The 16,839-nt window shown below is 34.5% G+C and overlaps 1 protein-coding gene across 3 annotated transcripts in view; it reads left to right on the top strand.

The window, feature by feature from the left end:
- The window catches only part of LOC128220655 (glycogenin-1-like), a 46,051-nt gene extending 29,589 nt beyond the window's left edge, over positions 1 to 16,462 (top strand). For 2 of the 3 annotated variants that reach the window (XM_052929137.1, XM_052929136.1), the window contains 2 exons: positions 11,071 to 11,173; positions 12,518 to 16,462. In XM_052929137.1, coding sequence (XP_052785097.1) covers positions 11,071 to 11,173; positions 12,518 to 12,759 — 345 coding nt within the window. In that variant the 3' untranslated portion in view covers positions 12,760 to 16,462. Of the gene's footprint in view, positions 1 to 9,239; positions 9,879 to 11,070; positions 11,174 to 12,517 lie in introns of all 3 variants that reach the window. The other variant, XM_052929135.1, reaches the window with a different exon arrangement.
- The last annotated feature ends 377 nt before the right edge of the window (positions 16,463 to 16,839 follow it).

Below are 16,839 nucleotides of genomic sequence, written 5' to 3'. Positions count from 1 at the left end.
CATAGTATTGTCAAAGCCTTGGTGTCAACACCATGCCAAAACTAAGACATTCGCCATGACTCAAAAACATTCAAAATATACATATGAAACTCAGTACATAAAATTCATGTTACATGTGTTGCATAATTTGCATCAAGGCCCTTAACTCTCGATACAGTAAATGTTCATTTATGCCCCTTGGCCATTTGAATGAAACAGATGAGCGCTTGAGTCTCCGCTTGTGGTGCTCTTCATGCTCATGTGTTATTGCGCTGTTCGATACATTAATTAACAAATTTAAATTTGTTATTCAACTTATAGTTCATTTACATGTGCATGGTTGATTGAGTGAGCGAGATGCAGTTTGCCTTCATGTTTTTGTTACACTAGATAGTTCTTGTTCGAAGATGTTGTTACTAATCCTTCTCAGACCAATATTATTTTATTTACTCAATATCAAATCACCTTTTATTACTCTTTTCCCCATTACACTTGCATATGGCTTAATAAATTTTACATTATGATTAACTTAAATCATTTGTTCATTTAAATGAGTAAAAGGTAATTGTTTGACAATTTAGTTTTTTTCATATTTAAGCACATCTTTAAGGTAACCTGGTATTTTTAACCATTATAGATAAAAGCATAGTTTTTGACATTAAAGTTTTAATAATCTCTTAGGTAGTGGCCTTACCTGAATCTCTCAATAAAAAATCTCAAAAACAATCCCATGATATGCTTCTGTTATTTTTATTTAATTATGTTGCCTACCATAGTTTTCCAAGTTTGATTCTTTGAAGTATACATATTGTAGCGAATTTAGCTTGTTTTATTTATTACTTATAATACAAATAACAGCTTCATTGTTATGTCATCTTAAATGGGCGTATGATAAGGTTTTAATTTTATTCAGCAGCATTGGCGGTTTCAGGGACTTTTGTAATTATTATTAAATCCTGATAACTTGGTGACAGTGTAAGTGGCTGTATGTCAGGGTCGAGAACTATGCCCCTATTACATTTAAATAAATTTTCCTGTGCAGATAATATCTGATGTATTTTAATTTAATTTGTTACCAAATCATGATGAGTCTTTGTGACATTTTTCGTAAGCATAAGTTCACTGTCAAGTTTATTGCGGTATAAATCACCTGCTGGTTGGAGAGCAGTGTCCGGCAGTTTTGATAGGTTTTTAAAGATTTTCTCACTTAGAAAAGGCTTTGAGTGAAATAATACTTGAAGTTACACGAAGAAGGGGTCAGTGGCGTTTATTTTGATACCTGCATTTTATTATGAAAATATGTGATGTCATGAAGCTCGCACAAAGGTGGGGCTCCTAAAGGGGCAATCAATAAAGCCTAATTGAAGATTAGTGAGAATCAGTACCTGGCATTTCTTAACATAAAACCGAATTAATGTTTTTCTTTCATTCTGAATTGAATGGTATCCTGATATGAGCTCAAATACACTAATTCATAGTAAAAAAGAGATGTATTTAGTGTGTTTTGATCAAAATGATACAAATTGATAGCCATGGAATAGACCCAATGAAGGCCAATTTTAATCAAAATTCTGCCGATGGCCTTGTTAAAATATCAAATACAGCACTTAAATTTTCTCATTTGAAGTGCTACTTGGAACTTTGCAACATTTTCCTCTCTGACCAACCTCTCCAAAACAAAAACAAGGTGGGCTCAATTTGTACCAGCTGTCTCGGTTGATTGACGAAATCATCAATAAAAATCCAGGTTAATTTTGTTTTCAGGATTATGGACATCCATGTTGCATTTAAACTGTTTTCAATCAAGCTATTTAATGAAACACCATTCCTGGAGTTTGCTGCACTTAAATTATGATACAATATTGACAAAACATGTTTTGGGGGAAATTTGATTTCTATAAATAAATTTGCAAATTGGTCATTACATATTCGCAGTCAATCTCACGCAACCATGCTCCATGCGAGAATTTCCAGATTTATAACATTTTCATATTTTTGAAACCCCAATTACAAAATGTGCTTGATTCTTTTGAATTTTTTTTTAACATTTGAGACTAAATTACACACTTTACGAAATAACCTTAACAATTGCTATGAAAAAAAAAGTAAAGGAGAAAATGACAATTACCGGCAACTGCTACCTGCCGGATACTGCTTTCCAACCAGTAAGTCACTCTAGAGTTTTGCCCCTTTGACAGTAAAATATTGTTGGTTTATTACCAGTGCAGACAAACACTTACTTATTCATCATCCAATGATTGATGAGGACAGTTTTTGTAGGCACAATGTCTTGACGAATTTTATCTATTTTGACATAAATTGCTGAGTAACTCAAGATTTATGCACCTAATAAACAAATTTGTCTTCGAAACAGATTGGTATATTCCTTTTAAATTTTGTCTGCAATACTTAGTCTTAAATTATGCCTCACTTGAATATTTCAGATTATTGGGTTATTAGTTTTGATAAACATGGCCACTATTCTATGATATTGAAATCTCTGCACAAACCTGTCCAAATAGTTGTGAGCCTTAGAGCTGCACATATTTATGTCTCTCCTAATAAATGGGGGAGACATAGTGTTTTTACCCTGTCCAGTCAGTCAAAGGTCAAGGTGACCTTGAGATGAAAAAAGGTTTTTGCTCAATAGCTGAAGAGTCTTTGGGTCCATACACTTTATTCTTGGTATGCAAGTTGGTCGTGAACTGTACATGACCCCTACTGATTTTGAGATCAGTAGGTCAAAGGTTACGGTGACTTTCAGGTTATAAAATATAATTATGTTGACATAAAGCTGAAAAAGTATTTTGCTAAATAACAAGAGAAATCTTGCACGCAGGAAATTCATACTTGGTGTGACAGTTGATCATTACTAGTTGATGACCCATATTAATTTTGAGATCAGTAGGTCAAAGGCCAAGGTCACAGTGAACTTGAGGTGAAAAAAAAAACGGTTTCTGCTCAATAATTTTTAAACACTTGCACCCACAATCTTCATACTTAGATTACCAGTTTGTTATGACAAGTTGCAGACCCTTATTGACTTTGGGATCAGTAGGTTAAAATGTCATGGTCAAGGTGACCTTGAGGTGAAAAAAACATTTTCCCATTGAATAACTAAAGAATGCTTGCATCAAGGAACCCAATACTTAGTATGCCAGTTGGTCATGACTTTTGATGACCCATATTGATATTCAGATCAGGAGGTCAAAAGTCAAGGTTGCAGTGACCTTGAGGTGAAAAAATGGTTTCCTCTGAATTTCTAAAGAATGCTTGCAGGTAGGAACTTCATGACTAGGTATGGCAGTCCGTCATGACTAGTTGATGACCCCTCTTGATTTTCAGGCAAGTAGGTCAAAGGTCAATGTGACCTTGAGGTCAAGGTACTGCTTCTGTTAAGGTTGCAGTGACTTGGAGGTAAAAAAATGGTTTATGCTCAATAATTGATACTTTAATAATAAACACATGCACCCAGAAACATCATACTTGGTATGCCAGTTCTTCATGACAAGAAAAAGACCCCTTTTGATTTTCAGGCAAGTAGGTTAAAGATCAAGGGTCAAAGGTCAAGTTGACCTTGAGGTAAAATTTAACTGTTTCTGCTGAATATTTAAAGAACGCTTGGGCCCAGGAACTTCATTCTTGGTTTGCTAGTTTTTTTTGTTTAGTAGATGACATTTTTTGAGGTCAGAAGGTCAAGGTCAAAGTGACCTTCAGGTAAAATCAATTTGTAGGTCATCAGTCTGTACTGAACACTTCTTTCTGCTCAATAACTTAAGAACACTTGGACCCAGGAACTTCATATTTGGACCCAGGAACTTCATACTTTGAATGCAAGTTGGTCATGACCAGAAGATAACCCCTATGTTTGTTCTTTCCAGTCCAAAAGTTTAAATTTCATGTCCATCATTGATTATTTTTCACCTATGACAACACAATGGGGGAGATAAGCGCTTTGAAAAAAACAATCATTGGTACATGGCTGTTATGAGCCCAGTTGTTCCTACATTACATAAATTTTAACAAATCATAATTTTAACAATAATTATTAATGTTCTGTATTTAACAAATGTAAGAACAACCAGGTTAATGGTAAGAATATGTATCTGGAATAACAATCATCATAACCTAAATATCTGGCATAATTTTAGTAATATTTGCATTGACATTTACCTTGACTTAAAAAGGAAATGATTTTTATGATAATCTCGATTAACTCATTTTTAGCTCACCTGAGCACAAAGTGCTCAAAGTGAGCTATTGTAATCGGTCTATGTCCGGCGTCTGTCGTCCGTTGTCCATCATGCGGCATCAACATTTGGTTATAATCATCATCTTCTCCTAAACCGCTTGGACAATTTTAATAAAACTACATAGGAATGATCCTTGGTTGGTGCTTTTTCAAAGTTGTTCAAAGAAATGAATTCCATGCAGAACTGTAGTTGCCATGGCAACCTAAAGGAAAAGCGTCAACAATTGGTTATAATCATCATCTTCTCCTAAACCGCTTGGACAATTTTAATGAAACTTCATAGGAATGATCCTTGGTTGGTGCTTTTTCAAAATTGTTCAAAGAAATGAATTCCATGCAGAATTCTGGTTGCCATGGCAACCTAAAGGAAAAACTTCAAAACTTTTTTGGCAAATACTATGAGGCATAGTGCTTAAATATTTGGTGTGTAACATTGTCTATTGGTTATCTACCATGTTCATTCAAATTATGCCCCTGGAGAAAAATTGGCCTCACCCCATGGGTTACAAGTTCATTATAAATACATTTTGTTAAAATCTGATACTTATGTTAAGTTTACTCTTGTGGCAAGGGTAGCAAGTCTTGCTATATGGTCTCCCTTTTTGTTGGAGATTGCACTATTTTCTATTTTTAGTAACAAGGGAATAGATTTTAAATTGTATTAAGTCTTTAACATAGTCACTTCTAAGGTAATTATTGTTCTTTTTTTAGGTTCATAGATTCAAATAATTATTATTCACTTTATTCTTTAGAAGAAATTTCGTTTTTACCTTATGATAAATTTAATAATCAGACTTTTCCATTGAACTTCATGTAGATTATTGTAAACTTCATGTAGATTATTCTAAGCTACAATCTTATCTTTTGTTTGGATAGTTAATTAGCCTTATTATGCCCTCCTTCGAAGAAGAGGGGTATATTGCTTTGCACAGGCATGTCGGTATGTCGGTCGGTCGGTGCGTCGGTAGACCAAAGCTTGTCCGAGTGATAACTCAACAATTCCTGGATGTATGGTCATCAAACTTGACATGAAGGTTGGTCCTGACCAGTAGATGACCCCTATTGATTTTAGGGCTCATCGGGTCAAAGGTCAAGGTCACAGTGACCTTTAATGGTAAAATAATTTTAAAGCTTGTCCGAGTGATAACTCAACAATGCCTAGACCTATGGTCATCAAACTTGATATGGAAGTTGGGCCTGACCATTAGATGACCCCTATTGTTTTTGGGGGTCATCGGGCCAAAGGTCAAGGTCACAGTGACCTTGAATGGTAAAAGGATGTCCGAGTGATAACTCGACAATGCCTGCACCCTTGGCCCTCATTCTTGACTTGGAGGTTGGGCCTGACCAGTAGCTGACGCCTATTGTTTTTGGGGCTCATCGGGTCAAAGATCAAGGTCATAGTGACATTGAATGGTAAAAGGTTGTCCGAGTGATAACTCAACAATGCCTGCACCCATGGCCCACATAATTGACTTGGAGGTTGGGCCTGACCAGTAGATGAACCCTATTGTTTTTGGGGGTCATCAGGCCAAAGGTCAAGGTCACAGTGACCTTGAATGGTAAAAGGTTGTCCATGTGATAACTTGACAATGCCTACACCCATGGCCCTCAAACTTGACTTGGAGGTTGGGCCTGACCAGTAGATGACCCCTATGGTTTTTGGGGGTCATTGGACCAAAGGTCAAGGTCACTGTGACCTTGAATGGTAAAAGGTTGTCCGTGTCATTACTCGACAATGCCTGCACCTATGGCCCTCAAACTTGACTTGGAGGTTGGGCCTGACCAGTAGATGGCCCCTATTGTTTTTGGGGGTCATCGGGCCAAAGGTCAAGGTCACAATGACCTTGAATGGTAAAAGGTTGTCTGAGTGATAACTCGACAATGCCTACACCCACGGCCCTCTTGAATTGGAGGTTGGGCCTGACCAGTAGATGGCCCCTATTGATTTTAGGGGTCATTGGGCCAAAGGTCAAAGTAACAGTGACTTTGAACGATAAAAGGTTGCCTGAGTGATAACTCAACAATGCCTGCGCCCATGGCCCTCAAACTTGACTTGGAGGTTGGGCTTGACCAGTAGATGACCCCTATTGATTTAAGGGGTCAGAGGTCAAGGTCACAGTGACCTTGAAAGCAAACTCGACAATTCCTGGACCAATGGTCATCAAACTTGACATGAAGGTTGGGCCTGACCAGTAGATGACCCCTCTTGACTTTGGGGGTCATCAGGCCAAGGTCAAGGTCACAGTAACCTTTAACGCTAAATAGTTAACAAATCGTCTCCCAGTGATATCTCAACAATGCCTGAATCTATGATCATCAAACTTGACATGTAAGTTGGGCCTGACCAGGAGATGACCCTTATTGATTTTAGGAGTCATTGGGTCAAAGGTCAGGTTCACAATGACCTTCAATGCGAAAATGTTTCAAGTGATAATTGGACAATGCCTGCACCCATGGCCCTCAAACTTGACTTGGAGTTGTGTCTGACCTGTAGATGACCCGTTATGATTTAAGGGGTCATTGGATCAAAGGTCAAGGTTACAATGACCTTGAACGAAAAATGCTTGTTTGTGTGATAACTTGTCAATGCCTGCACCCATGGCCCTCAAACTTAATATTTAGATTTTTGGTGACCAGCTGATGACTACTATGGATTTTGAGGTCATAGAGTCAAAGGTCATGGTCATAACACACTCTATCCTCAAACTTTGAATGGTCATAATCTTAAAACTGCCTCAACGGCATACAATGTTAGCGACAAATCAGCTGTCATTTCGGTCCATGCATATTTCATTCAATTGTCCATATAATCCTGACAACATGGCGCTCAGGGGGGGGCATAATGTTTGACAAACATATCTTGTATAAAGAAGAATTTGATCCTAAAAATTTGAAGGATGGTGATGTTGTCCTAGATGGAAGAAGAGATAATATTAGTTAAAGTTGCAGAATGTGTATGGGTATTTGATTTTTAGAGCTTAAGGCAGTTTATTGATTTTATAGGATGGTGCACTGTTTGTTGTTTGTGTGTCTATACTAAAAGTTCTTTTAGTGTGCAAGAAATTTAACATAGTTTTGTCAGTGTGCAGGCAATTGAAGGAAGTCCTGTCAGTGTGCAGGCAACTGAAAAAAGTCCTGTCAGTGTGCAGGTATCTGTATCAAGTGCTGTCAGTGTGCAGTCAATTATCAAGCCCTGTCAGTGTGCAGGCAACTGAACAAAGTCCTGTCAGTGTGCAGGTATGAGAATCAAATTATGTCAGTGTGCAGTCAATCATCAAGTCCTGTCAGTGTGCAGGCAACTGAACAAAGTCCAGGCAACATGTTTGACCAGTATGGTTTTCAATATTCTTTGAGACCAAATATCAAGCTATATTGATTACAAAGGTTAAACTCTTTAGCTCAGGTGAGCGATTTAGGGTCATCATGGCCCTCTTGTTTTTTTAAGTATAGACTAATTTTTGTTTAGTAACATCAAGATTTAGTGCGAAAATTGGCTTTATAATGAAACAAGCTACTAAAGCTTGTTAATCTTCAGAAGTTTCAAGAAATTGGGGCCAGGCTCTTAACCATATATTTTTTAAATCCTTCCCCTGAGGTCTTTAAGGTCTGTCAATATGAAATAATAAAGGTCACATGCTGTTACAATTTGCATGAGATGAAAATGGATATTGCACTACAAAGTTTGTTCAAATCATGGTACATATATAGGGTCCAGTTTTGCCTTGACCTTGTTGGGTATGGAAATATAGGAAATAATATTAAAATAAACCCCTTGTCTTCAAAAGCCTTAAATATTTCGAACAATCAGTAATGGTCCTCAAACAAGTTTGTCCCAGTTATGACTCGATTATGACCATGATTTGCCTAGGCCAGGGACAAAATCACAGGTGAGCCAATCATTGACAACAGCCAATAACATTTCATATAAAAAATAATATTTTGATGCAAAGGATTGGGATGTCATTATTATTTGTCTAAAGCAGCCTTGATATTGCCCAAAACAAGTTGTCCCTTTGCCTGTTGCATAATACACACCACCCCGTATACATGCACTTATATGTACACATGTTGAACTATGTAAGCCAATAACTCCTACTTAAATCATTGTTGAGTTGTTGCCCTTGTCTGACTGTATACACGGACAGGTGTTATACCAAGCATCCATTGTGGTGTTGTTGTTATCATCTTTAAACATAAAAATAAAATATGGTGTAAGCTTTCTGTAAGGTTGATGGTTTATGAGAAGAAGTTCTAAGTAAAACAGTCACATGGTTTAAACTAATCAACATTCCTACTGGTAATACAAGTGTATATTTACTAACAATTCATTACTGTATTGAATTTAAACTTGAAAGATATCATATAAAAAAAACAAAGAAAAACTCTGTTCATGTATCAGATGGAAAACAGAGGAGATATTTGTGGTAAGACCATTGAAATATGACAGAAGAAACGTAAGGGAGGTTGGGTTTAAACAAGAGACCATTCAAGAAGCTACATGTACGTGTTTGAAAAACATTTTGTCTAGTAAGAGATACTGTACTGTGTCTGAGAACATTTCGTCTAGTAAGAGATACTGTACTGTGTCTGAGAATAAATATGGCAGCATCTTCCATCTTCTGAACTTCTAGTGAGTTTTGTTGTATTATGTTCTCTTTTATTTTGTCGTTTTGTTATTTACACATTTGGAAATGTTTTTTGTTTCCCTAGAATTGTTCTCTTTTAAAGACAGCATTTGTTTGACTGAAACTTTTTTTGTGAATAGTTACTCAACTGAAAGCAAAGTGTAAACAGAGAGAACCCAACTAATTGGCTTTATAATGCGAGAATGTGAATATGCTTACATTTAACCTGTTGGCTTTTGAATGTTATAGCTTCAGTTATATTGTTATGATTTCATCCTTACTCTGTGCTCTATTTTGCTCTTTCTGTCTGTATATTTCTTGAAGATTTAAACACTAGCTAAACTGTATGCCTGCCATGTTTGTTCTTGGTTCATTTTCAGACAGTATACTCTCTTACTAAGCCAAATGTTACTTCTGAAGATGCTAACAAACCTGTAGAACCGCAACAAACAGTTTTTAAGGAACATTCTTATCCTTCAAGTGGAGAAACCGTACAAGCATTATATCCTTACAAACCACCAGATGTTGAAGATGGTTATAAAAGCGGTGATTCTACCATTGAAGACAACGCCATCGTTGGAATGTATGTGATGTCCAGACCTTACTCTGAGTTAGAGACACATTATTCAGACATACCGCTTACAAATATTAATCTTGAAGAGCCAGCACCAGCAAGCATTTACGAAGCCACAAGGATTACTGAAGGCTGGGAAGCAGGGCAGACAAAACCGGAACCAGTATTTGAACCCAAAGTGACAATTGAACCACAAGTTCAGAATGAGCAGCAAGGTGAAAACGAATCAAATAACAATGACAGTAATGATAATCAAGGTTGTGAAGATGTTCATTGTAATGAGGTGGATGAAGTTCATGCCATTTATCCAGGACATGATCTTGGAGCATCGGGACCAACTGAATATCAGCATTCACACTTACACAGTATTAACACTTCACCTGAAAATCCTCCCAGTCCAACTGCACAAGAGGAATCAATCAGTATTAATAATGAAAACGAGGACGTAAGTCTTCTGGCTTCAATTTCTCGAAACCTTTTAATGTTAACTGCATATGGCTTAAGAAGCTTATTTCAATAAGCCAAAATACATTCTTAAATTTGATTTTCATAATTGTAAAACAGATTGATTGTGATTATTATAGACCCAATCACTATTTAAAGTCTCAAATAGTCTTGAATAATATATAAGAGAAGTTAATATAACCCAAATTATAGAAAAACAAAAAATAGTGAGCTTAGCTTAATTCTGTTTTAAGAGACTTAAGAAGTTTCGAAAAATTGGGGCCAGAATATCTTTCTATTTAAAGCTTGGTTGATTTTAAAGAAAAAAAAGGTAGAGGTAATTGTCATAGCCTTGTCATTGTTAACAGCGCCATTGTGCAAACATTAAAAACCCTCGCCTTAATGAATAAAAACATTCCAAGGTACTGTATGCAAATGAAACTTGGTACATTTGTTACCTGAGGCATTTCACACATGTATATCAAGGCTCATGCTTTAAAAATTGGTAATTTAAGCCAAATATTTGACTGAAAAAAACACACAAGGGAACAGACAAGTGTGTATTTGACTGAAAAAAAAGGCACAAGGAAACCGACAGTGTTTCAAATGTCTGCTCCAAAGGCTCTTGTTTACTTGTTGTTTTTTATGTAAATTTAATAAAGAGTAAGTTAAAAGATCAATTAGTAGAACCATGTGACTGTTATGCATAGAAATTGCTGTGAAAATCTTTTTGAAGGAATGAGAATTCTGTCGTCTCTCTATTCTCTCTTCATGGAGACTATACCTTATATATAGTCTTGACTGTTATAGCATGCGTAGTCTTCTGTTGAATCTTCAAGTGTTGCATTTTTGCACAATTTTTTATGTAAACAAAATTGTTGCATTAGTTGTTGACGTTATTAAATTGAATGGGATTTTAAGTGGAAGTCATTAACATAAGGATCTCTTATCATAATATGATTCAAACCTGAAGTCTTCTTAGAAATTGTTGTTATTATTCCCGGAAAGAAATGATATGTATTGGCTAAAACAATCTTAAGTAAAAGCATAAAATAGAGTATCCTATCAGTCCAGAAAGTTGTCATATAAGAGTAATCTCTTTACCCTGCCTTAAGAGAAGATTAATTAAAATCAGATTTGGAGGTAAAGGCAGAAACTATAACTGAATAAAGCATTTTTATTCATCATTGTAGGCGGGTCTAGTTGGGGAATTGGCCAGTCTGTCCATCCAAGGTGCGTCCGGTCCGGTGGGGTATTTAGTGCCTGACGACCAGCGGAGAGAACGATGGGAGAGAGGTCAGTTTTGAAACAAATATTCTGTTAAATATGTGGTCCTGCTTCTTGTTTTTGCTTACCTGATATTTACTTATGTTTGTGGCTGGTTGTGCAGCTGTTTCTTACCCAATCTTGGTTTTTATTGCAATAGTGTACAGTACAATTACAAAGAGCTTCAGCCATCTTAATATCATAAACTTGTGTAAAGAATTTGAGCAGCCTGACATTCAAAACCAAGCATTAATTTAGTGCATTAGGCAAATGATGTTATGTTCAATTGAAAACACTCAGATTTTACATCTTGGAATAAGACCAATCTAACGTGTTTGTTTTTTACGTGGACCCGATCTTTAATATTGTAACATAACTAAGAAAAAAAGAAAAGAAAAATCTATATCTGTCCCTAGAATTTAGCCAACACAAGAGTCAGAATGAATCTAAAGATAATGGCCCAATGGTTCAGAACCTTGTTAAAGCTAACAGCATGATTAATGATATCATTGTTAACTTTTAAATGTGAATTTTGTGATTATGTGCTCAAATATTTAAATAAAAAGGATACTGACAAATAATTGTCTCTTAAAAAATGTAAGAAATACTGCAAATCACACCAGTATCAATTAAATTTCCAGAGATGTAAAGATTTGAAAATTAACAAAGAAGATGTTAAAGCTGCACTCTCACAGATATACTGTTTTTACAACTTTTTTATTTTTTGTCTTGGAAAGAGCAAATTTTTGCATAAATATCTGCAAACCAATGATAAAAGATTGTTAACAAAAGATCAGATCGCAGATTCTCATATTTCCGTTCGAAAATTAATGTTTTATGGCTTAGCTTAAACCGTTTCTTACGGTTTAAGAAAAATGCATAAAACATAAAAAAATTAACTTTAATTTGCGATCTAATTTTTTGCCGACATATAACTGGTTTCCATGCATTTTTCGCAAAAATTGGCTCGTTCCAAGACAACAATTTAAAAAGTTGTGAAAACGTTTATCTGTGAGAGTGCTGCTTTAACAATGTTGTTAATTTTAACAAAGGTCTGAACAATTGGTTCATCGAGTGCTTAATGTTGTGAAAGTATATTAATAGCACCTCCCAATTGGGACTTCAGCACTTTGATTAGCTTAGCCATTTTAATGTTCAATGTTTCCATGAATCAAGTACTGACATCGGATATTTAGCCCTGTCCAAATGTTATGTTGTTGTGATGAAGTGAAAAGCTGTTCTGTTGCATTTCTTTCTTAATATTTTTATTTAGCAATTCTGATAACAATGCAATTTGAAAATGAAATTTTAAAAAGATTAGAAGAAATCTTTTCTTCAAATGCTTAATAATGATAAAAAAAAATATTTTTTCAGGACAAATTGACTACCTTGGACAAGATTCTTTCGACAATATTCAACGCAAGATTGAGAAAACCCTTAATTCGGAGGCCCCCTCGGAGCCCGTTCTTTCAAGTCCTTTTGTGACCGTGGCAAGCCCAACGGAAGTGAAGCCGGCTGCGACTGGAACCACAAAAATTACAGCAGTTTCCACTGCTAAACCAATTATGAAGAGTTCAGCTATTAACATTAAAGTTAGCTCAATTAAAAACAAATAATGCCATAGATGTTTTAGCGTTTTTGTTGTCATTTTAAGACAGTGTATGAGCAGCTTCTGTGTGTAGTAAATTGGGCTTGTGTTTTAAGGATAAAATTAGTACAGCTGTCATCCGGGGAAATGTTCAAAAAAATTATTATTTTCATTGTAAAAAATATGAATGACAATTATGATAGTTATGTTATTATGATCAAAGATTGTTAATAGATTACAATGCCTGATGTCTTATTAGCTGTAAGAACTATGCATTACAAGTGATAGCAGATTAAAAGGTCCATCCATTGAATGGATCCGATTATTACCGGTATTGAGTTGATATTAGATAAACCATGTGACACTTGCCTTATAGGTACTCACAGACTTAAATTGGCAATTATTATTTTTTAAATGTTAAAATGGACCTTTTTTAATTAGATTGATTTTATGGACAAACACAAACTGGCAAATTTGAGTAATGCAAATCCAAGCTGAAAACAGTTCAATTTTCAATAGTGTTATACTAAGTCTTTTCTTCCAAGTAGAGTATTTTTGTCACATTTTTAAACAATAGTGTTCTGGTTAGAACTTTTCATGTTATATATTTCACACAATATTCCCTGTTTTATGCCTGGCAACATGTAATGTGAGTGTCCTTTAAAACGTTTCAAACTTCCCTCTGAACCTGTCACGATCAAATGAAATCATTCGTAAAAATCTGACCTAAAAAGTCAATTACCAATAGTTAATACATCCTTCAACTAGAGGAATAATGGAAGCAATATTTGGATAGTTGATTAGAACTAATAGCATGGAAATGTAAATTTCTCAAAGAACAATTTATAACAGAATATGACAGATAAGCTGTCCGTCCAAGGTGTGGTTTCTTGTCTATACTAACAATATTCCTAGATAAGATGAAAAGTTACTGTAATTTCATGCAAATTTATATATGAAGTGAATTGTTACTTTGGATGCTTCTGTCGATGCTACAAGTTGAAAGTTGTGCCATATAATATTTAAATGTATTGGCTTTAAATATTTCATAAAGACTTGGCTTAAAAAGTTTGAAACTATTTTGCTTTTTACCAAAGAAGGTAATGCAAAGAACTATTTGAGATTTTGTTTGCTATTTAAAAATTGTTAGAAAAATCTCTAATTTTTGTATGATTATAGTTTAGCATATAACTGAAGCTGTGGTCTTTTTAACACAATAAATACTAACAGCTTTTTTGCTGACAAATAAGTAGTTTGGAGTATTGAAATCTCCCCTAAAGCCATTATGCATTATACTTTAATTGTAATAAATGTATCTGAAAAAATGTTGAATTTTTTTCCAATTTTTAAAATATATTTTTTTTGTTATTTAATGAAAATTGAGGCAGCAATACAGAATCGGGCAATAAGAATATTTACTCTAGAATTTTTCTCAAATTTATCTTGAATACCATTTTGCTAAAGTATGGTTATTCCGACACATTTATAGAGTGATGTTTTCATAATTTCTTGTATACAATGTTATGATATTGTCTGCAAAATGAGTTGTGTGGAGGTATTCATGTTAGCAGAAAAAGAAATTCAAGTGACAGGTTTAAAAAACAAACAAATTATGATATTGTTTAAAATTTTATAAGCAAAACTTGTCAAAGATTTTTAGAAATAGCTTTGATTTCTTGAGGCCTGACGCCTTGCAGAAATGAAAACATTAATTATCTCCCCCACAGGATTTATGACATCAGTGGCAGTATTCATAAGAGCATTTTGTAAAATATTTCAACTCGATCTAAAATTACTTTTTTTCGAAGTTGTTTTTGGAGAAACTTAACAATATTCAACCAGGAAAACATGAAAATAAGAAAGAAAATGGTCTAAAAGAGAAGTTTATGTGAATCAATTTGAAAAAAAAGTAAATGGTACTTCAAATAATCTTTGTTAAACATATGGATATTTTAACTATGTTGAAAATTCTCAAAAAGTTACTTTGCGAATACAGCACCAGAGCCATGATTTTGATCAATAGTCTGCATACTGCTGAATTTTAAATAAAAGAAATAATCTCTTTTTGTAAAGTTAATTTGGAGGCTAATTTTGAAAGCCAGAATGATGTTTTTTTGGTTTGTTTGTTTTTTTAAATATTACAAGGTAGATTGTTAATGATGGTTTTTATTTGTTGAATACATCAGGAGATGTGTGCTATATTGTATCATATATGCTTGTTAGATATGTAAACATGTAGCGAAATAGTGCATTATATTTGTTTAGAATAATTCTATTAAGAAGTTTGATAATCATGTTTAATCAATATGTGTAATTGGTGCATTATAAATAAAAGTGCTTTTGTACATAAAGTACTGACATATGGTAGCTGATATGTTGGATTTGAAATATTTTTAGAAGGGCTTGGGCATGTCAATCCCTTACACTCAAACAGAGTCTGGACCTTTTTTCATGTTTGACAATTTACAGGTGTTCAGACCCCTGGTATTAAAGGATGTCAGAATAGTCATTTCTAGCCATTGAATCAAAGCCAAAACTTTGTAGTGAGATTTGCTTGCAGTATTTGAATGTATGGAGTTTAATCCCAGTCCTTGTGGTACATGTATATAGTCATTGCAATAATGGATACAATTCCTGTTAAAGACTGTTAACATCAGACTTGTTTCCCATAATAATAAATCTATTCTACTTTGTTGGAAGTGCAATTAAAATTGAATCTGCTAAATTTGCTTTAGTTTTAACAGCAGTTTGTGTGATGTCATTTGATAGCTTAACAAGTGCTGCTTCATTTGCTTTAGTTATAACATAATAACTGCAGTTTGTGTGTTTGTTTTAGAGAGAAACATAAGTCCTGCTTAATTTACTTTTTAATAGTTATAAATGTAGTCTGTATGTTGTTCCAGAGAGCATCTTATGTTAATCAATTTCCGTTTACTCTACTTTTTTTCCTTGTTTCAGTATTATTTTCAAATTCAATTTAGCCATTCTTATACACTAGAGTGATGATGCTATGGGTTAGATTTAGCGTTGCCGAAGCTTTGATGAATGGGAATGGATCTACCTTATTATTGGCCGATCGTTCAGAACTTTGTAAAAGTTAACAATGTGATCAACAACATTGTGGTTAACTTTTAAACGTTAACTATTTGATGATATGCTCACAAATTTAAATGTAACAATGGGAGCTGAAGCAGTTGTCTCAAGTCTTGTAAGAAAAACAGTAGATCAAAAGTGTATGCCTTAAACCTACCCAGCAGTAAAGGTTTGAAAGTTAACAATGATGACGTAAACAGTGTTATTAAACTTATTAAAGTTCTGAACAAACAGGTCAATAAGTGCTAACAAGTACTCATTTTATTAATCGGGTTACACAGTGTAATAACTCCTAGTTTGCAGTCCTCTAGTCTATGACTATTTTCATTGGAGTATTTTGAGTCAATGAACCTTAATAAATGACTTTTTGTGATGAAAATGTGTTTGATATACCTCTTGAAGACAGCTAAAAGAAAAGTGTCAATACAAACTGAATATACTACTATCAATTGTTTCAAGAAGATTGTATCATTTTTCATAAAGCCTATGGCTTTCTAGTAACGTTTGTTATAGACATTTAGCGTATTTTGTTATGGGAATGTTTCGGTTTGTGCAAATACTATCTTGTCATAATATCTGAAATGTATGTGTACTGCAGTATTCCATTCAAGAAATTATAAAATAAATTGTTATCCAAATGGCTTGTTTTTAGCTCAACTATCCGAAGAATAAGGAGGCTTTACTACTCGCCACCAGGTGGGTGTTGGCGTCGGCGTCCCATAACAAATTATCACCCATGATTGACTAAGGCATTTAAGTTAAAGTTTAAGGGCACATTGTGTTGGGTTAAAGTTTTAGGGCAACCTGGGACTTTATAAATAACTGTTATATCCTTTATTCCCTTCATTCAGTTCACTTAGTACTTCCCACAGTTATTGACAACCATCTTACATTTAGGTTACTTATCACCTTTATAAGGTTTTCACAAAGGGAAAACTGGTTATTTTAATGACTTGCCTCTGTGTTTAAGTTACATTTGACATATATTGACCAAATTTGGTATACAGGAAGAGTT

This window comes from Mya arenaria, chromosome 15, assembly GCF_026914265.1.
Source record: "Mya arenaria isolate MELC-2E11 chromosome 15, ASM2691426v1".
Taxonomy (NCBI): Eukaryota; Metazoa; Mollusca; class Bivalvia; order Myida; family Myidae; genus Mya; species Mya arenaria.
This window is presented reverse-complemented; position numbering and strand designations above follow the sequence as displayed.